Source organism: Harpia harpyja, chromosome 3, assembly GCF_026419915.1.
Source record: "Harpia harpyja isolate bHarHar1 chromosome 3, bHarHar1 primary haplotype, whole genome shotgun sequence".
NCBI lineage: Eukaryota > Metazoa > Chordata > Aves > Accipitriformes > Accipitridae > Harpia > Harpia harpyja.
In genome coordinates this window covers 306276-328650 of record NC_068942.1, presented here as the reverse complement: position 1 = coordinate 328650, position 22375 = coordinate 306276, and the positions used below count along the sequence as shown (strand labels likewise).

General features: G+C 38.3%; 1 protein-coding gene across 5 annotated transcripts in view; it reads right to left on the bottom strand.

The window, feature by feature from the left end:
- Positions 1 to 22375, bottom strand: part of SOS1 (SOS Ras/Rac guanine nucleotide exchange factor 1) — a 53971-nt gene that overhangs the window by 4742 nt on the left and 26854 nt on the right. For all 5 annotated transcript variants that reach the window (XM_052781056.1, XM_052781054.1, XM_052781057.1 and 2 more), the window contains 12 exons: positions 15433 to 15560; positions 13799 to 14454; positions 8684 to 8765; positions 8134 to 8256; positions 7474 to 7577; positions 6099 to 6321; positions 5306 to 5425; positions 4819 to 4981; positions 4345 to 4462; positions 2825 to 2997; positions 1826 to 1942; positions 1393 to 1657 (listed from right to left, as the gene is read on the bottom strand). In XM_052781056.1, the coding sequence (XP_052637016.1) occupies positions 1393 to 1657; positions 1826 to 1942; positions 2825 to 2997; positions 4345 to 4462; positions 4819 to 4981; positions 5306 to 5425; positions 6099 to 6321; positions 7474 to 7577; positions 8134 to 8256; positions 8684 to 8765; positions 13799 to 14454; positions 15433 to 15560 (2272 nt within the window). The remainder of the gene's footprint in view (positions 1 to 1392; positions 1658 to 1825; positions 1943 to 2824; positions 2998 to 4344; positions 4463 to 4818; positions 4982 to 5305; positions 5426 to 6098; positions 6322 to 7473; positions 7578 to 8133; positions 8257 to 8683; positions 8766 to 13798; positions 14455 to 15432; positions 15561 to 22375) is intronic.

Here is a 22375-nt window from a genome sequence, read left to right as displayed (position 1 = left end):
ACTGGTGAGGCCGCACCTCGAGTCCTGTGTTCAGTTTTGGGCCCCTCACTGCAGGAAAGACATGGAGGTGCTGGAGCGTGTCCAGAGAAGGGCAACCAAGCTGGTGAGGGGCCTGGAGCACAAGTCTTATGAGGAGCGGCTGAGGGAGCTGGGGCTGTTTAGTCTGGAGAAAAGGAGGCTGAGGGGAGACCTTATCGCTCTCTACAACTACCTGAAGGGAGTTGTAGTGAGGTGGGTGCTGGTCTCTTCTGTCAGGTGTCTGGAGATAGGACGAGAGGAAATGGCCTCAAGTTGCAGCAAGGGAGATTTAGGTTGGATATTAGGAAAAATTTCTTTACTGAGAGGGTTGTCAGACACTGGAACAGGCTGCCCAGGGAAGTGGTTGAGTCATCATCCCTGGAGGTATTCAAAAAGCACGTAGACAAGGTACTCCAGAACATGGTTTAGTGGGCATGGATGATGGTTGGACTCAATGATCCTAAGGGTCTTTTCCAACCTAAATGATTCTATGATTCTACATTCTTAAGTAATCCTCAAGACCAAAACCACACCACAAAGTTGTTCTTGTATCACAACAGCACTAAAACAATATCCTGAACCTGCAGTTGATAGGCCAACCCAACAATGAAGAAATATCTTCTGAAGAGGTATTCCAGAGACCTGGCTTGGACACTGCAATGTCACTGCTCTGCTAAGCAACTTCTGCTTTTAGCAAGTTATTTCACCTCCTAGTGGCAACCAGCTGAACACAGGACTAACCTTGTACTTCCTTTGAAAGCCCTCATCCATGAAAGGAGGCTAACGTCCACTATCAATTACTGAAAGCACACCATAAAATATGAGCTACCTTGTGTGTTGATGAAGACAGAAGAAAAATAGGCGTGGTGGGTCCCAATGGATTTAAAGCAGGGCAATACTGATTTTAAGTTCTGCAGGAAAACCATCCATGTGCACTGAAACCAATTGGGAGTGGCGGACAGCAGAATAAGGCACCCATAAAACATTCATTTTTATTCTCATTGTTCACTAAACAGATACTCACCGAATACATTCACCACATATATATATGGCAGCAAATCCCACAAATGTTTGTTTGGGACATATATGGGCACTAGTGATATATCTCTGCCTTCTGTTTTGACAGTTTCTCCAAAGACAGGTAATGCTGTCTATGTAACACACCTAATTCTGTTCCCTTTCTCCCTTTACAATAAAACCTTAGTTAAAAAAAAAAAAAAAAAAGGAATAAAACACACTGAAAGTTTTTGCTGCCGCAAGGGGACAAAAGCAACTATTCCTATACTCACTTTAGAAGACTAAACATGATTTCAGCTGTTTAACACCACAAAAGCTAATACGCACATTCTTGGTAGACTATCTATTAACACCTACTTGCATGAAAAGGACTTGAAGGATCTGAGTCAAACACACTGCAGGCATCTGTAGTACTTGAAGTAGCAGAAGCAGGGGGAGGTGTCAACGGTGTTCGGGGAGAATTTGGTGCAGATGCTGTTGTTTCAGTCTCGCTCTCTGGGATGCGGCTGTAACTAATTTTCCTTGGCTCCTGTTGCAGGGGTGTAGGATGTCTCATGGTACCCGGCCTTGGATTAGAGGGACGAACACCTGGGGACTTGAGAGGATAGCTGTATTTTTTGGGCTGAAATGACAAAAAAAGATAATATCAAACAAAATCAAAAGGCCACAAGATCACCTAAATGTAGCTTCATGTTTATGAAGTTAGAGATCTAAAATGACTTCTGCTATCTGTGCAAGACAAATGTAAGCATTCTTATAAAAAATTAAAAAAAAAACCTTGAATACTAACAAATCTTGGTGGAGGCTTGACGTTTCGTGGCTCTATCTCTAGTGACTTGTTGAACAGATAATCTGTAAATTCTGTCTCCATGCTGTTTCCCATTGGATTCAGGTTTTCAAAAAATCTCTGAAATACAAGAAGGTAGAAAACTTGTCAGCTAAGCTACTTCTTAGTAGCTTAGTACTGTTTGTTTCTACTGCACAAATGATCCCAACTGTTCCAGAGAAGAGAGAAAATGCTGGAGTCAGAAGTAATGATAGATTTTTAAGTTATTAAGTCTGCTTGTTGCCAGCCCTTTGCTGGGCATTGCTACTGCTATGCTTGGCCTGAAAACCAACTGTGCAACTACCCAAAATACTTCCCGTAGTGCAAAAATCAGACCAGGTTAGCTCAAACACCTTCAGAAGAAGCTGCATGTAGTCCATCTTTACACTGATGCAGGGAAGACTGCTAAAAAAAAAGACTAAAAGAAGACCAAAAAAAAAAAGAAAGAAAAGAAGAAAGGAAAGCAAACAGAGAGAGGACTGCTTAGAGTACACCACAGACCAAGGAGAACAAATGCCAGAAGAAAGAAAAATGTGAGCATCATCACTGCCAACACATGATGTAAACGCAGTGCTATCAGGTAAACTGGGAAACATAAAGGCAGTGTAACAGAGGAGGAAAAAGACAACTGGGCTCACTGGACAAATTAATGCAACTGAGTGAAGGACAGTGAGAATCTGGTAGTTTTGTTCCTGTTTAACACTGGTCAGTAAGAAGATCTATCTACCAACACCCCAATAGCTGGGGGAAAAAAAAAAACCAAAACCCACCAAACTGCAAGCATTGAGCTTTCTGCCCTTTCCTACAGTGAGGCCCGAGAGAGATTTTATGACAGGCCTTCTGCTCATCTCTGATTCCGTCCAACTGAATCTATGTGAATTCAGTCTATCCTTATGGTCTGTTAGCTGACAGTCACCACAAAAGTAGCTCAGTGCATGGACTCAAGGAAATAATGCCACTTACCCTGATGTCAAATTCCACTCTTAAACAATATGGCTGGTTCTGGTACTGCTGTATCTCTCCTGTTATTTCAGCTACTTTTCTTCTCTTGCTGAAGTTTATGAGTTCTTTCCCATGTCGCTTTAGAAATTCAGGGTTGCCTTCTTCCGTTTTCAAAATGTTAGTTAAGTAAATCCCTAAGGAGCATGCAGAACAGGTTCTCAGCATATAGTACAAAACAAGGAGGAAGTCACATGACTGGAACACAAAGAATTCTTAAAGAATTTAATTTGTGCACTCTAATTATTTAGAAAAATTATCTGTTAGGGTCAATAAGAGAATTTCACCTAATTTTCAAATATGGGCAACAATTTAAATATTTTAACATGCCTCTTCCAGAAAGCTTCCTTTTTTGCATCAAAATCTCAAAGTCTATGCATCTTCCTACTGTTTAGGAAGCTCAAGCAACTGAACACTACCTGCATTTTGCAAGACAAGAGTATGCTGAACTCAAGTGCTTTCTCTCAACTGTTCTGCCTCATTCAGCTCTACTCCATTAGAGACCCCAGCTAAGCTCCAAAAAATTATTTTCAGGTTTTATTCTTCTGTTCCACTCTCCACTCCTGGCTTCATAATTGCACTGAATCATTTGAAGATTATAGAGAAAAGAGTGCTCTCAAGTCCACAGATAATATATCAGAACTGTCATTATGACTCTTCTAAGTACAACTTGAGAGAAATAACTGAAGCTATTCACATGTGATCCTGCTAACCTCTACTCATCTCTGAAGCAGGACAGAAGGTTTCTTAGTTGATCTTATCTTTCTTTGCAGAGCTCTCGAGTATATCTTTCCCCAATCTGTAAAAGGCCAAGAAAGCCATCACACTATTTTCTTTCAGTTTTGGCCTGAAGATCATGCTGGGCAAGTGTAATGTCCAGAGTTAGAACTGATCTTCAGCAAACTTCCAAGTAGCTTGATGAAGAACAGGAATGCCATGTGCTTAATTTCAGTTTGCTAAACGTCAGAAATTCCAAGCAATCTACTTGAAAGAAGAACTGTTAAGTCTGATGATAAAGAGGAGACTTTCTTCCCAAACCCTGTTTTTATAGAAATAAGACTTTTTAATAGAAATAAGACTCTAGTTATAAGAAACTATAAAAATGAAAACTCTAGTTTTAGTTCTTGGATGAGGAAGGGGTTCCTTCTTTCTCTACTAATCAGTGGCAATAATATTTCTAATGTGACCACCTTCCACTTAAGGCATTTATGGTCACAACACAGTTCAAACCACATTCAAAGTAAAAATGAGTAAATATGTAAATAAGATATCACAGATATACTTGTTTTTACTGCAAATAACATCTGCGATTAATAGTCACTTTTAATTTTTCTTTCACATATATGCAATTAATGTCTGGGCACCTGAAATTCAAACCCAACTGTCCTTTTAAAACTGACTTCTCATACTCTGTTTAGTGCCCTAACTCAGTACTTTCCAAACGTTTATGCATGACACAGCTCATTCAAACCAAATGCACTTACCAAAAAAAGGCACACAAGGAGGATTAATGGACCTGAGTTTTGCCAAGTATTTCTTATAATGATCCTCACTCAGCTCATAAGCTTCTTCTAGTATCTTCTTCTGGCGACTTGGAATTTGCTAAAAAGAGATGAAACAGGTTGTTTGGAAAGACAGAGTAAAGGTGTAGCCCAGCAACAATACTGAGAGTAACGGTCTCCCACTGATATATTTAAGTCAGTGACCACGAGGACAGTGCCCCACCACCTCAGGATCTTGCTACCTTTTTCTGCCTTTCTTAAGTGAAGATGATTTCTTGCTTCTGAAACTAAGAAAAAACCCCTCTCTATTACACCCCGATTGATTCATTTGTTGGGGGATTTACCTTCCTTGCTCCTTCTTTGAAGGACATGCTTACTGAAAAGACAGGCTTTTAGTGTAGCTAAGGTGCACTGCATTATACTTCCATACCAAAAATGGGAAACATTTCACTGTACCTCAAATGTGTGATCCAACCTATATACTGCTGCGGAGTTCATAGCACTGACAATCTCAAGGACACCATTAAAGTTGTTTAGCTCTTGAAAAACTTGCAGGATCTCAATTATCCGGCTCACTACAATTACTCTTTCCTCTAGGTTTTCTGTTTCTACAATGCATCTAAATACACAAGAACATTTGATTTTGTATTAAAGCGTTCATGAGTTCCAGAATCAAATATTAAGTCGTAACACAAACAAGTATGAAAAGTTTATCAAATTACTTGACATGGTTTTGCAAATGTTTAGAGAATAAACATTTGAAAATATTCTAAGAATAAAAAGCTGAGACCATTATGGTAAAATTCTCGCAGGGACCAGTTGTAGCATCTAAACATGACTTAGAACTGGAATTTTCCCGGAACAGAATTTTTCACAGTATACTTCTGAATGGACTGTAAATGTCCAGAAATGGAGTAGGTGCAGATTCATGAAAGTCACTTACTTTTCAAACCACAAAGTGAGGTTAGTTGTATGCCTTATCATTTTGAGAAGGTTGGGAGAATTAATTTCTTTATCTTCCTTTGTCCACACACTGCCAACTAGTTCAGATGGCTGCACAGCTCTAGAAAAAGATGCATGTATCAAAAATAATTAAAAGCAGGAAAGAAGATATTATTTTCCCCAAACCTCTTTATTTCCAGTGAATTTGAAATTAATATTTGGAAATATATTCTTAAGGTATCACTTCTCTTCTGTAATGTTAGGCTTCCCACATGACTAAGCAACTGGTATTTCTATGCTTATTCTTTAGTGTGTACATATTTCTTAATTTATGTGACTATTAACCACCTCTGTTCATCTAAATGAAGAATGAAGTCTACATCTCATTCACCATAATAAAATGTGAGCTTCCAACGCCTGAACAACCTCTCACAGACAGCTGGTAAGATCTGACACGGTCCATAATTTGCTTCACAAACTAGGATATGAAGAAAACTGATTTGATTAATGTTCATACTTCTCAAAGGTTGACCTACTCAGAAAATATCAAGTGAAACCTGCAGCACAATGCAATTAACAGTATGCATCAGTCACATGTACTGCATGTTAACTTGGGGAGGATAAGACAAATACTGTTTTTTAGAATTTTTTTCTGAAAAAATAGCAATTAATATACAGCATTGGTAAAGTCCCTTGACCTACCGTGGGGCTTCACAGCAGGGGCCCGCAGAAACAATTTCATGCTGGAGAATATTTTGGTTTGTGTCATGTGTTTTTCAATGGAGGAAAGTTACCTGTAAAAATCTGACTCAAGTAAAGTGAGCTGCCGAGCAATTTCTATTGGATGCAAAGTGAGCAAGTCAAAAGTGTCTGTGTGTCCTGGTTTGCTTATGTGCCACTCAATCGCCGGAGGTGGGCTCTCAAAAGTAATGTTGTGACTTGGCCCAATGGCTTGTGCCTGCTTTTTCCGGTTGATTATCTTTGTGATTGATTCAACCCATTTCTTCATCGCTTTGCCTGGCACACAGAGAGAAAATTACTATTTAGTTACTCTTAATACTGTTTTTTCAAAGAGGTCAGTATAATTGAGAAATCTTTGGATTTAAACCCCAAACCTACTAAATTAAAGCAAGCATATATTCTTTAGAAGTGCTTAAGTGGTGTTCTCACACAACCCTCAAAGCATTTGAACATATAAAGAATTCCTCAACAGCCAATGCTGAGCATGCCAAGTTCAGAACGACTGAAGGTGAGCAAGCACAATTCAGAACACTCAAATTAGGTTCCTGCTCTGAATCAGGTGTTTTCCTTTCTTTTCTGACTTCGCAGTGAGTTTATGGGAACTAACCTTCTCTTGACCAAAATGCGCTTCTGTAAACACCCTGAACTTTATACTTTGGGCAAAAGTACACTCTTACCATAGAACCACAGAAGGGCAAAATAACAAACAGGGAAAAGCTTCTCCCTCTACTGCATTTAGCATCAAAGCTCACAATAAAACCCAAAGGCCAAATGCCTGTTTAGCTCTACACCATAAGAATTTCATGCACAAGATAGCAAATCCATTGAAAATTTACCAGTAATCCACATTAAACTAATTCTCCCCCTCTTTTTATTGCTAAATAACCATTAAATACTTCTCCAACATAATATTTTCCTACAAACTGCTCCTGTAGCTGTCTCAGTTTTTCTTACAAGGGAACAGGAAAGAGCTGTACAATCACAACTGGAAGGTGTCCTACAGGTCTAACATGCACTGTGAAACAGCTGGAAAACCCTTGCTTCAAAGAAATAGTGGTTTCCACCATCAAACTTTTACAAAAATTACCCCTGTGTATAGTTCAGGAGGGCAATCAAAGCAGTTATTCTGTCCTGATCATTACTCAGTTCTTACTATTTTGCATTATTTCAGTCCCTTTATAACAAACCCAATACTGATTTATCAGGATGTAAATAACATTCTTTGTTCTGAACAGGGGCCAGACTTCCAATAATAGTTTGGTTTTTTTTTTTTAATTAAGGTTTATTTTATGTTCTTTGTGAAGTATTTAATAGGCAGTCAGTCCTGTTTTTCTTTATCTGCTCAGTGAAAGGAAAAGTGATCCTATTCCATACCTTTGAAAAGGGATGCTTTATGATAAATGCCAGCACTTAAGAAACCATAAGTACCTCTTACTGTTCCAATGAATTCCTCCAAACGTTGCAGAAGATCCGCATCTCTTTCGAAGTCATAGAAGTGGTGTTCTACCCAGTGTCGACATACATTTAATACTCTGCAAAAGTAAAGGATAAGTAAGCACTCTACGATATGGTGTATCTTCATGTCTAGCATTTCAAGGCTTTTAGTAGGCGAGGGTTCACAGGAGTATCAGAATCAGCAGACCAAATGCAATTATTCTACTGTTTGCATTTCACCAGCAACCAGCTATAAGCATTTTTCTACTTTAAATTTAAAGAAGTCAGAATAATGCTATTGTTCATAAAAAGAACATTATCTAAAATGTTCTCTGCCTACACCTTTGTGGCACGCTTACACTGTATAGCCTTGCAGAAACATGAATTAAAAAAAAATGGCTAGTGGAAGAAAATAATTTCCACACTATAGTCTAAAACTCAGCACAAGCCTTTCCCAAGGCTTTTCATGCCATGAATTCGAATTTCCACCAGGTTTCCAAGTAGCAAGGTCAAAATGGCCGACTGCCCATGCACACTCTCTACCAAAGCATCTACAAGAAAGGCTGCTGGTATCAAAGAGCCACTGCATCCAAAAGATGGTACTTCAAAAGACTTAAAGGAAGTCAGTTTGGCTCACACTGATGAAATACTCACCGTAACTGCACAGGCTGAATGTACTCTTTCCTAAATCTTTTTAGCTCTGCACTAAGAGGCTGGTCTCCATTCTCCATAGCAATACGATCAGCTTCTGTTGGCTCAGGCTCTGGAATTTCAAATCTAGCACAGAAGATGGGTATAAGCACTAGGCTCCTATTAACACTAATCTTGCTCACAGCTTGCATGAATAAGATGTTGGTTAAAGATAGCTAGAAATTCAGAACGTTTCCACATGTCAGAATCTTGGTAAGCACATATGAAGATTTGCTAAATTCAATAATAATACAGATTTCAAAGACAAAACCATGGGATGCTGGAAGTTACTGCAGCTACCTGAACAGTCCTAAAGCTTCTGGATATAACTCGCACATTTCACTTGCAATCCTTGAATTTGACAACTTTTTCAAAAGTGTTTGGAGTGAATCAAAACCAACTGGAAAACAAGAATCTTACAAACTCTACTCCAAGTAAAAATTTAAAAAAATTAAAAAAATAAAAAAAATTAAAATTGCACTTTGTATGAACAATATTTTTAACGGTGGCATACCTTTCTATTAGCAGACTCAGCAACTCTTGAGGTTTACAGAAGGATCTATATGTTGTGAGAAAAGTCCGAACAAAGTTGGGATCTAAGACAAAGAAAAATTTTATGCTCGTGTCAGCAATTACCTAATTTTTTTAATACTTTAAAATAACTTTAAGTATCCTTTAAAATTAAGGATGCCAGCCTATCAATTTACAGAGAAGATGATGTAAACCAAAACTGCTTTGGTAACAATTCAGAACTTCTTAAAATAGCACGACAAATCAAAATTCAAAACAATTTTTATTCTGTTGAAAATTCAAAACAATGACTTTTTCTTCCGCTTCAATTATTAAAAGACTGGAATTTTTTTCAACAGCTTTGAAAATAATGAATAGATGATTTTATTTATGAGCCATCTAGTAAACAACTTTGTTTTTGACAATGATTGGGACACGATAACTCAAAAGACACAGTGAGTAACTTTGCATTAGATAGAAATGGCCTCTTCAAGGGAAGAACGTTTTCCCTAAACTGGTACAACTGATAAGTCGTGGTTGAAGGCAGGCTAGGTATTTTTTCAGCTAACTGACAGCTATACTTTGAGGTTATATTTATTTCACTTCAAGAAAATCAACAGATTTCCTTCGAATTGACTAATTACATATCAGTTCATTTAAAATACTCAAGTGAGTTTTAAAAACAAGCAAATATTCAAAACAGAAAACCAAAGTGTCTCCCTTAATTACAAAAGCAAACCCATTTGTTTTCAAGTATGAGGAAATGCAGCGACAGCACGCTGGCACTGCACAGAGCTGACTAGAAACAAGGTTAACACTGTTATGACTGAACAAAATTAATGAGCGAGTTGCAATGGCTTTGCATATTAAATCCATATACAGATTTTAAAAACAAACCCCAAATGGTAATTTTTCTAACACAGAGTGGCTGAAGAAGAGCACACAGGACTTGAAGCAGGAGTTTCTATAGGCTGTAATGAAGAAAAAAACCCGCCTGCATTATTTGACCTAACACTATATTAAGCCATTAGACTTGTTTCCTGGAATATGGGGTTTTAAGAGCTTTTTTAAAATCCTCCTTAACTATTTACCAGCTGCTTTTCCATTTGAATGAACATTCTACCTTTCTCAGATCCTACTAAGCTCTTCATTTGGGCAACAGTTTACTGTAATGGGTCACACAGATTAACCGAGTATTGTGTAACACAGCATTTCCTTGCATTTCTGTTCTATGTGAATTCCCATTTCTTAAACAACTGGCTATTCTGCTTTACCATCCCTATGTACTTCATTACTCCATTTTTCTTATCGTAACGCCTCTCCCACCTCTCCTTGAAACTGTACAGACTAAAATCCTTTTCAAAGGCAAAGCTCCATATCCTTTTGCACAAAGCATGTCATCCCTGTCCCCATCAACCTCATCACGAAAATACACAATTTTTGTTTTCCTAAAAAACAAGTATAGAAGTAAGCACAGTAACTCATGTTTTCACAGCTTGTATTCTGTACACAGCATCCACCCTAAATAGATTTTTTTTCTACATGAAAAAGAAAGCCTCCATGGCAATTAACATTTTCAGATCACTGCAAGCTCTGAGTCATAGCTATTGTTATTTACAGGTAGGGTCAGTGTTTAAATCCACAATACATATTGAATTTCAAATAGAGTAGATCAGAAAACCAAATCTAACCTTGTTATCTTACTAGCAAAATCTGTAACTCAAAATAGTGTACAATATATGAGTGTTAAAAAAAATACAGACAACACTAGTTAGTCAGGATGTCTGCTCGTGTGATAATTCTCTCTTCAATACAGCCAATTTGAAAGCTAAAAAAGAACAATAACTTGTTCTACAAGGATTTATAAATAATCACCCTTGAATTCCTTAAGAAAGGAAACGGACACTATGATGACGCACAAGCACTCTTAACATATCAAAGCTTTAAAAATAGAAGAGCACTGCCCTATAGATAAAAAAAAAATTGCCACGACTTTCAAATCTTGGTACCACCTAACCCAGCTGCCTTTAAACAAGAGTTGGGCAAAGGAGGAGATCACGAACGCAGAAACACATTCAAACAAGTGAAACCCACCAGAATATGCAAATAGGGTCAGAACCTGGATTTCTAATCGAAGGGCAGTTTCTCTCATGTAAAAAATATATGGAAAGCTGCTTTTGCAGAGGAGATTTCTCCCTGTTTTACTGCTCCACGGCAGGATGGTTTGGACAGTCTCCCGCACCTTGCAGCCAGGTGGCCGTCAGGGCCGTCCTCCTGCCCCAGCGATCACGGTGGCTGGATGCCTCCTACTCCCGGCAGCACTGCTTCGTTAGAGCTAGGCTACCGGGCTGTCCCTGTTCCACACTGAAAGAGAAGTATTTCAGCTGATAAGCTGGTTTGTGCATTGTCAGGAGGTGAGGGAAGAAAATTAAAAGGTCCAACACCCCTATCTACAAATGAGACAGACTGTGTGGATCTTCACACATGACAAAAAAGTTGAGACCCGATTTGACCACTGTCTGAACACAGCCCGTATACTCCTCAATTTGCAACTAACTGAACTGCTCCTCGGCTACTTGCAACAAATTGGTACTACCTCTGCAATTATATCCGTCATTGTACCTTATATTATTTGACCTACAAAGATAAACAAGAGAAGAGTCACAGCTATGGTAAATACTGTCTTTAGACTGTCAGATCAAGGGCTGCCTTAACCAGTCACACCATATTTGAGAAAAGTCACCTCAGAAAAGTGGCTTGCTATTCTGACATATGAATATAAAGTCAATAAATTCTTTTAAGATTACAATCACGCATACACAGTCCTACATGGGGCAAGAAAAGCACTTCTACAGTCTGGAGCTGTTGGGCTAGACATCACCCGAGTACTCATCCTCCCACGTCTCCAAGCAAAACAGAAGCCTTGAACTCAGCTGATAAGCATACAAAAGGAGCTAAAGGGTTACTATGGAAAGTTGTTGCCCTACTCACTGCATCTCATAAAATGCAACAAAACACTGAATGATTTACATAGTAAATGGACCTTGTTTCCTGTACAACAGAGCGTTTTTTGGCTGAGTCACTATATCTCTGTTTCTTTGTTCCCCTGGAAAATACAGCACAGAATAGTTAGAATGATGACATTCTTCCTCACAGAAAACCAATTATAAAACAGAAGGTATAGAATGAAAGAGTGTTGAGAAATTACACGCAAGCTAGCAATTCAGCATCAGGTCCGTGTATGTTGCACTAAGATCTTTAAGGCTACAAAGACAGGCTAAATATATTACAAGACAAGTATTTTTATTCTTTTGGTCAAAGACTCTCCACCTATCACACAGTACCCATGTTCTCAGTTTTGCCATACAATAGTTTGGTCAATGTCACACATACCTACAACGTTAGGCTTCAAGCAACCTACTTCAAGCTTTATTAAATAGGGGCTGTTACAAGCAGGGATTTAAATGACTGTGAAAGGTGGATCTTATCAGTCGATCTGAATTCTTCCTTGATGTCCTTTGTGCTAGAAAGGCCAAAAAGACACGCAGATGCAAAAAACCAATATGAGAGACTTATTTCAACAAGCCACACGTTCTTTAAAAACAGGCCTTTCTGGTTTATGGAACTGGAGAATGTAGTTTGTGGCTCCCTGGACAGAGACAATGCATGGAGAGCACTGCTAGCACCTGGAGCAACACCAAGGCTACGGAACCAAAGTCCCAGCGCGTATGGAAAGGGCAATTCTCGATGGCGTGTAAGTTAGCCAAAGCAAAGCAAATGTTCACAAGGGCACTAATGAAGGACTATTTTTGCTAATTCTCTGCCATATACAAAGCTAGCTTTAAAAAAAAAGAAAAAAAAGTATCTTCCTTTCTCTAAGGCTGAATTGTTTTATTTTAACTTCCAAAACCATAAAATTATGTCATAAATCATGCCTGTTAAAATTTGAAGCCAAGAGCTAAAAGTTTATAAAATTACAAGAAAATGAAGACAGGCACAAAACTGCTCTGGTAAAAACTGCCAGCACGATATTGCATTTGGGTTTCTAATAAATGTCAGGAAAGCTCAACTGAAGGAAATGTGGAGAAGAGCAATAAAAGTAATGGAGTAAACAGAAGTATTTACAAGCATTTTAAAAACAAACAAAAGCACTAAACTGCACTAATTATATTCTGCTTACTCCCCACTTCTTCCAAGCAAATATTCCTGGTCTATGCAGCATACCCGGGAGTGTGCTGCAGAACAATAATTTAGGATAATCAGAGTATAAAGAGTAAAAAGAAAGGGGGGAAAAAAAAAAAAGAAAAGAATCTATAGTTGAATATGAGAAGCACTAATACCAAGATGCATGAAGTTTTAGAATAACTGACATGCAGGTAGAATCAAAAAAATAACAACAATTCCAAACCCAAAACCCAAGCCCATGCTTTCCAGCACAACTTATAAAAATCCTGGAAAATTATCAATAAAAACTCCACACACACTGAAGTTGGACTGGATGATCACATAAATGCCTTCGATGTCTTCAACACAAACAGAAACCTGAAGTCAAAAGTCCTTAAATCAAGTTCCCACTGATATTCTGATTAAGGTGAAATTCCAAGGCCAAATTATGCAAGTGACTGCTTCTGGCAAGCTGATATTTGGTCTTTTCATTACATGCCTGCATGGACACAGGTAATAGTTGATAAGAGTACAACCCTTAACTGAAAACACTGGGCCCATAATTCTCCCCCACAATGCTGGCGCTCCATGTGCCACCCAGCTTTGGAAGTCTCGAGGGACAGCAATTCCTGTAGCTTGGGGCATACAGGAAAAATATTGTCTAGAGCACAATTCCTGCAGGCCCCCACCTCCTCTGGTCCCTTGCATGAGAATAACGTTATGCACATGCATACCCCACTACATTCAGCAAAACAGGATTCATATTTTTAGCTGCTACAGCGGTACATATTTAGATCTCAAAACCTTAACTCAAAAAGCATGTTAGAATATATGCACTGCAAAGCACAGTTGCTTTCCACACACTTCATTATTTTGCTGCAGGTATTTAACACAGAAAGAGAAGCACAAACTAGTCACCACCTTGAATTTTGGCTATATAAATGCAGTGCCTCACCTGCATACATGTGGTAAGTCAGCCTCTCAATGAGCTTGACAACAGTTCCTGCCTTGATGATGGGGATTCCAGATTTGGGCTGCATGTTTTCTTCAAACACAATATTCTCTTCAGAGTCGGGTTCTGCAAATCTATAAAGCTCAGGATTTGGAAATCTCATCTGCTCCTCTTTTTCTTCCTGCAACATTGTTACATCCAACATCCTTTCCAGCGTGCTTCTATACTGCAAAGATATCAGTGCTGCCATCCAGTTGTTTTTTTCTTCAGCTGATTTAGCAGCAAAAATAACACTGTTCTCATCTTTTAAGATTATTTCAAAAGCATGTCTGTACTCATTAGTGTCGTCTTTATCGTTGATTTGTACCTTTCGCATGAAGAACTTTTCTTTTAGACGATATTCTGCATTGCTAGCACCAGGAAGTCTTGGCTGGCCGTGATTTGACTTACAGCAAATCATCAAGCCATCAAATAGAAATATGTGTCTCTCATGCTTTGCTCCTACACGCGTGAGTGTTCCTTCCATGATGAACTCATTACAGCATTGTCCAATGTCCTTACCCTCCCAACCATCAATATTTTTCTGGATTTCATTCATTTTCTTAATTGCTAGCTGTTTCCCCTTCATCTGCTGAGTATAGAATCGGCATGCAGATTCACTTCAGTGAAGGGTGGGAGAAAGGGAGCCTGTTAGTATACATGTGTTTAAAAACCACAACCACCAGTAACAGCAAAAACACAAGATCATCTTTCTGAGTGATAAGAATTCCACTGAGAATGCAGTTTCAGCACTCAATATCAGCACCATTGCAAGCCTTGACTAACGTTTCCCTTAAGTACCTCATCTGATAAATTTTCTACTTATTTTCTATGCAATAAATGTTTTACCTAAACACAGGCAATCAGAAGCAGGCAAACCGTTAGTGCTTCTTTGCCTAACAAACCACTCATTTCCATAGCCAACAAAACAATTTTAGACTGCATTAATTTGAAAGAAGCACATTCAGAGAAAATAAGCTGTTAAATACATTCATGTCCAAGTCTAAAGATTACACTTTGCAGCACAGAATTTGTTTGGCAAAGGAAATACTGAAACAATTTTAAGAGCAAAGGCAAAGTTTTAACATGTTTAAATAACTGCACAAATATTAACATTAAATCAAACAGCAGATAGTATAATCCAAGGATTTGCTGTAACAGTGCAATCAAGTACTAGTTATCTATGCATCTATTTCTATTATCCAGTGATAATTTTAACTAGCCATTGCACAAAACCCTCTTCAGATTAAGTAGTTTCAAATTCAAGAACATTCCCTTCTAATCACACAGAAATGTACTTCTACAATATTTTTAGGTGGATATTTATTATCTGAGCATAATTTACCCACAAATGCTATAACTTTCTTCTTACCAGTGAATTCTCAGAACATCTCAACTACCAGTATGCAAGGACACATAGAAATTAGAACGCTTTTAAAACAATAACAAATTATCTTGGCTTTGATGTCACTTCCTCTGAAAAAGCAGGCTTGTCACAAACTATTTTGTTCATTGTTTACTAAAAGAGGAAACTGGGAGCCCTGGATTTATAGCAAAGCATTAAGAGCAGAGAGCAGGAAAAATGGAAACATGTTTACCTAAGCCTTCGTTTTGCAAGACTTTTGGAGCATATCCGTTCCATACTGCTTTGAAGATTTAGTAGGGCAGTTATTGCTTGCTTTAAGCACTCTTTATCCTCTTCATCCTCACTTTTTTCTTCCAATTGCTGTGAACATTGAAAGTCAAATACAAAAAGTGTTACAAGCTTTTTGGTATGTGCAAAGCCAGGAGTTTGACCTAGGAAGAAGAAATCCAACCATCTGCTGATTTTGCATGCTCCTGCTTGTTATTAAAGTTAATGAAATAACCAGGTGCATTATTGACACAAGCGAGACAGACAACTGTCTGCTAAGAGCTTAATCTCAGTAAAATTAAGAGCAGTAGTCACTAGTTCCCCAGATACAGATGCACCCAGGCACACATTCTTTACCTCAAAACTAGTTTGATTTACCTTACATCTCCAAAAAAAGAACCCATCAAAGGTGTTAAAACTTAAGAGAAACAAGTGAGGAAGGAGATCCCCATACATATCATTTTACAGCACAAGATCAAATCTGTGGGATGTCTGTATGTTTGTAAAACGTACAAACACTCCTGGAACAGGCAAGCAGGACCAAAAGCTAAGCAGAATTCCTTGATCGCATTTATAAACAGAAGATTACAAAGGCTCACACCTCACTAACAATGGTCTAATCAGCAATTCAGGTTGGAAGGGACCTTGGAGATTATTTTATCCAACCTCCAGCTCAACTGCAGAGCCAACACAGATCAGGTTGCCTAGGGCCATGTTGAGTTTTGAACTGCTGTCAGGATGGAGAAGCCACAACCTTCCTGGACAATGTGTTCCAATGTCTGAAATACCTCATGGTGAAAATTTTTTTTCCTGATAGCTTATCCAGGATTTCCCTTATTGACTTTTCATAGGGGAATATGTGGAAGCACTATGCAGCTGCAAGAAGTATTTCTCTGTCTTCCCCACCCCATCACACAGCAGGAAGGTTTCCCCTCCTTCTTAGCCTCCTTTTCTCCAGAATGAATAAGCCTACTTCCCCAGCTTCTGCTTCATCACATGCTCCGTTCCTCACGTCATCTTGACAAGCCCTTCCAGTTCCAGTACACCAACATCAACGGGAAGCCTGAGCTGGATGCAATTCTCCTGACACAGCCTGGCCAGTACTGAACAGGTAGGCACTGCCACTTCCCTCAACACGATGGCTGCACACTTGCTAATGCAGCAGTACAGGCCTTCGTTGCTGTAAGGGTGTTCTGCTGGCTTGTGTTCAGCTTATCATCCACCAGGACTGTGATTTTTTTCACACACAAAAAAAATCAAAGAGGAAAAGCAACAACCAGAGGGATGATGGGGAGAAGTAAATGTTCTTCCTCCATGGAGAGGTTGCTTGGCTGTTCATCAGAAAATATGGGGGCATCTAATGATGGCCAGCTTGTAAAACCAGATAGGGACTTAAGCACCCCGAGTACACAGATACCTTAATGCCTTCATATACTAACTCAGCTTTTCTTAAAGGACAAAAAAATATAATAGTTATAACCTAAAACTGGACAAGAAGGGTTAATACTAGTATTCTTTGCCTAACTATCACTGTGACAGATAAGTTTTATAAAACAAGATCTGCCACGTTTTTAGCCTAAGATGTGTAAGATTTTCATCTTAAATCTTCGTTTCACATTATAGTTAGTGAAAAAAATTGTACAGCTGTGGCTTAGACATAAAACTGAGATAATTATTTACAGCATTATTAAGAGACAAGCATTTCAGACTATTACACACCAAGAACTGGTTCCACACAATTGAAAGATTGGTTTTGATGGAAGTGGTACAAGCGAAGCAACAGGCTGCGTGAACCAGAATAAGACACCCTTGGAAACAGTATAAACATGCTGTTTGCTTCCAGTGTGAAATGGAAGTATTGTCCTCCAAAATCCAACTGAACACAACATATTCATATTTAACATTTGAATGGGTCACAGAATAGCATTAATTTTTTCCCTGACAAGAGTTATCATTCACTGCAATAGCTATCGATGCCAAGAACTACTTTATTTGGGTTTTTAGCCATAAGGATGACAACAAGGTTTATTCTAGGCAGCTTTAGTTCATGTAGTGTAATCTATCATACTCTTGACCTAAGCAGCATTAGGCATGAGTGCCTACTCATGAGACAACCACTGAAATAGGCCTGACAATGCACCACAACAGGCGTTACTTCCCAAAAGGTCTCAGGGAGAATACATCACTCCAAGAAGGAACAGACTACCCTCGTTTTATATTCCTCTACTCTCTAGATTTAACACAGAGGTATCATCTTCCCTCTGCTTCAGTTGTGCAGATCATCTAGGTTTAGAGAAGACTTCAGACAAATGGGGCAGGTGCAGCACGACTGACAGAAGTCCTGAAAGAAAGCTAAGAAAAACATTTAACTACCTCTAAGATTTTGCATCTTTCCTGCACAAGAGTTCAAAGGAAGCTCTTTGCCTTGCGCACTGCCTCTTTGCCAACTTCCATCAAAAGAGTTTGGCTTTCCTGTCATCTCTGGGTAACTACTCTTCAATAACAAACAAGATTGTGTTAGCCTAGTCTTGAAAACAAGCCTTATTAGGTCCTACAGTATTCTGCCATTTCCTTGTAAAGGTACCACAGGAGACACGGTAAGGAGCAAAAGGCATGTAAAAGGACAAAATTGATGAAAACCAGGCTCAACATGCAATAAAGCTTATGAAATTATTTCCTTATTTTTACTACTATCTATATAACCTAAATGCTCCACACTAACACAGATGCATGGTGTCTAGCATAAGGCAGAACAAAAATGGCCCATATCCCAAAAGAAGAAAGTTTTTGAAATTCAGAAAAATCTCAAAAGAAACCCACACAAGTGTAGGCTAACACATATAAGGGGAGCGCTAAACCAAACGGATAAATAAACCCCTATAAAGTAATCAGGAATTTTCTCAATGTAGCACCTTATCAACTCGAATACCTGGAAAAAAATTACTCCCTGTACATTCTGTTCAGAAACATATTGGTACAGATTAATGTTCATTACTGCAAAGCATTCTGCTCCATTGTTGTTTACAAAATGCCTTTTACAGCAATTTCTCTCTAGTCAGAAAAATTTTGGTATTCATCACAGAAAAGTCCATGTCCAAAAGCAAAACACATTTGTATACAGGCCTGGAAAGCAAGAAACTGCTTGAGGCTAACATTTCCCCATCAGGACCCACTGGAAGTAACCCCTATTTCCAACTGTATATACAAACTAAATCAAAGTCCAGTGAGTGTAATTAAGCTCCACGTTTAACATTTAGAAAGTAGCGTGTAGAATTATGTCTCTTCTCAAGCGTACAACCAACAAAACTGGCAAATCAGACAGTGCTGTGAACTACTATGAAAACACTTTTTCTGCACACAGAAAAGGAATTTGAAAGTTTGTATTCTACCATTCTATAATTACCATAAATTGCTATCAAAAACAGTCTTAGTCAGAACTGAGCTTAAATTACAGCAATGACTTGCATCTTAAACTCCTCTTCCAAACTGTCTGGGGCCAGTGTATGGAAAGTGAAATGGCAACACTGGAAACGCAGCCAAGTTTCTCTGCAAATCCCACTGATTCTTCTATAGCTGTGCAGTGCCCCCTAATGAACAAATCACATAGATACTAAATAAAAGTGTGTTGTTTTTTTTTTAAAAATAAAGTGTCATGTGAAGAATACTGTATTATTATGGGAAGGAGGTGCAGATTTCTGATTATCAGTAGTATTAATTGTTGTGTTTATTAAAAAAAGCTTATGAGAAAATATTGGTTTATAATGACTGCAATGATTCACAATACTATAGGCACGGTATCCTGGCCATTCCAGGAAAACAAACTTGGAAAATAAGACTGCTAAGGCACGTTTCTAACAAAAAAAGTACTCTACATTCTAGGCCACAAGCTCTGGAGAGATATCAAGAAGTGGAAGACAAGGTATTTTGTTCTACCTGTTGCATAACACAAGGATTAGAGATTTATAAAACCAGGAAATTCCAAATGGATACAAAAGAAATCCTCCTCATGCGGTACAAAATTAGACTATGGTATTCCTTCTCTTATGCTGTCAGGGAAGCATCTATCTAGAAAGACAATGACAGAAAATACATTTATACTTATGATGAGAATATGCAGGTATAACAATACTAGTAGGTGTCACGATGCATATAAAATCTTGTACTTCAGGGCTTATATCACAATCTAGACGACTTCTGCCTTCCTAGAAGATTATTCTAAATCTAACCACTGAAATTTGTGAACTTAACCCAAGATCATTTGATTGTAGGTGCTAACGATACTTAGTGCCCTCAAAACATTAATCCAAGAAGTTTAGCGCATAAGTGGTCCCATGTTACAAGTGGAAGCTGCACACCGCAGTACTCAGAAAAACGAGCTCGAACTAGTGCTACTTCAGAGAAACCTCTTCAAAACCCAGTACGTAATTTCTTCAGACATCCTGAAGCCCACAGCAAGGCAACAAAACACTTGCATGGCTGGTAAAGCAAGCCTGATCTGTAGTGTGACCTAGCTATCAGCTCTGTAGGGAAATGACATGTAAGTAAGCAACGTTCGCAAGAACTTGAAGTGCACCGACACCAGTTACTCCAGCTTCTGTTCTAATGCGTCATCATTTTCTTCAACATGTTTCTAAGAATGGGGTACCTACCAAAAGGCAATCCTGAAACAGGCTATTTTATGATCAAGAATAAAAATGAACAGAGTTTCTCCTCTGACAAATGCAGGCAGGCAGGTCTGCTGGCCTTTTGCCATAAAACAATCCTGGAAGCTGGCTCAATAGCATTGAGTTGCCCAAGAGCTCTTTCTGACTTTTTGCAATTCCTCCAAATAACAAAAAGCCTCAGCCCAAAGCAGTAGTATGCTGGGAAGAAAGGGCTCTCATACCCAGAAACTTTGATTTTTAGAAAGCATCAGGAAATCATCTGGAACAGCAAATGGGGACAACTGCAGGGAACACGATACACTTCTGGAAAATGCTAGCAGTCTAAAAGGCACTTCACACTTGAAGCTTAAAGGAAACTCCATGTGCCATATTCCTGGACATACTTAACACAGCTTTAATGCATTGAAACTTCAAAAGTCATTTTGTTTTCATAGAAACTCAGACAATCTTGAGCACAGTGCAGTAAAAAAATGCATACATTTATATAACTGTTTATTTAGATTTACATTACAGCAGCAGTGTTATTTGCATTAAGAGTAGAACAGAACTTAATATATTACTGAAGTAATGCTAAAACCTTTTTCTCCACTCAAAGTTTAACTATGCCTTCTCAGTTTAATTTTAAGAAGTTACATTAAATCACATAATCTTACATAAACATGTCAGATATCAAACCTCAGATATCAGATAAATAGTTACAAAAAGCTTCCAGCATTCTCTCAGAAGTACATTTTAAAAGAGTGGCAAAAAAGCCCTCATCTTTTATTTCACATTAAGTTTTAACTCACATAATGTAAAATATGGTCAGCCCATTGGGAAGCATACTGTACAAGTAAAGCATTAAAACAGAGGAAAATAAGAAGCATTTCAACTTTTAGTACAAGATTCACAGTTCTTTCACAGCTTGACTATGTGACTTAAAATAGATCTCAAAGATATGTGAAAATTTAAGTACATCAAACTTCACCTGAGCCCAAAATAGTGAAACCATTTGGACTAAAGAAACATGAATTTAAGGAATTGCTACTTTGATTACTCGATGTGGATGCTCTTATTTGGGGAAATGAAATTAAAATAAGTGTTTCAGAAATAAATTACACTACTCCAAGTAAGTGCCATTTTTCAAAACAGGATGGACACTGAGGAAAAAATCAGGAAGAGCTATTCAGAAATGTATATATACCACAAAGAAGTCTGTCAGTTGATGTTTCACCAGTTCAACAGTTCAAAGTTTTCTGTAACAGGTTTCTTATGTGGCCAATTTGCCACTAGCATTCCCATTAATTCCCAGCCTGTCAGGAGACCATATTTCAGATTAGGTCTGCTCAAGTGCTACTGCAGCCTGCTAGGTATTTCAACTGGTGTCTGCTCAGCAGGAAGTGTATTTTTGCTCTCAGTTTCTGCAGCTGGGAAGGGATTCATGTATGTGAGCAATTCTCATTGAGCTTACACAACCAACATTTCCTTCATCAAGGAACAGATACAAAAACAGTCTTGCTTTCAAATAAGTTCCTTGATGTTCTCATAAAACCATTTCCTAAACATTCAGACTTTTTGTAGGCTACTAGCTGCCATATATGCATTTTATATGCCCAGATTCCATTACTAGGGAAATGGCTACTTTGTTCACAGGAGGCCTTGTCTTCTCAGAGTATGGAAAACCATTTGCTCTGCATTCTTCAAAAATATGGTTTGGGTTTGTTTTTTGCATATGCTGATGTCTCTTCCACAGCAGATTCATTACCTTTCTGCAGCAAACGTACAAGTTCACACAGATCCTTCCAGAGCCTTCATGCTCTGAAATTCTCTTCTTTCTTACTGTCGCTTTGGTTTGTCTCATCATTATTAGCAGACCTGCAGAATACATTAGAAATTTAAAATTCATAATTAAGTTCGTAACATTTAGTTAGATCAGTATTCGAAAGATCACAAAATATTTACCTATGTGCTTCCACACTCGTAATTGAGGTCTTCCATTTTCTTCCCCCAAATTTTCCATCATAGTAAAGACAAATTCAATTTGAAAACATCTTCCCTTTCTCTTTTATAATTCCAAAGTGGATTAAAATCCACTTTCACTGCTTCGACACAATTCAAGTCTGATCTTTCCCAGCCAAGACTGGAAGGCTGTAAGCTCAACTGGATGGCACCTCTATGTGTGGATAGAAATGTATGAATTTTTGAACGCTACGTAAGATGAATTCACGATTTCAGAGATCATTCTGGGAAGCAACAGTAGAACCC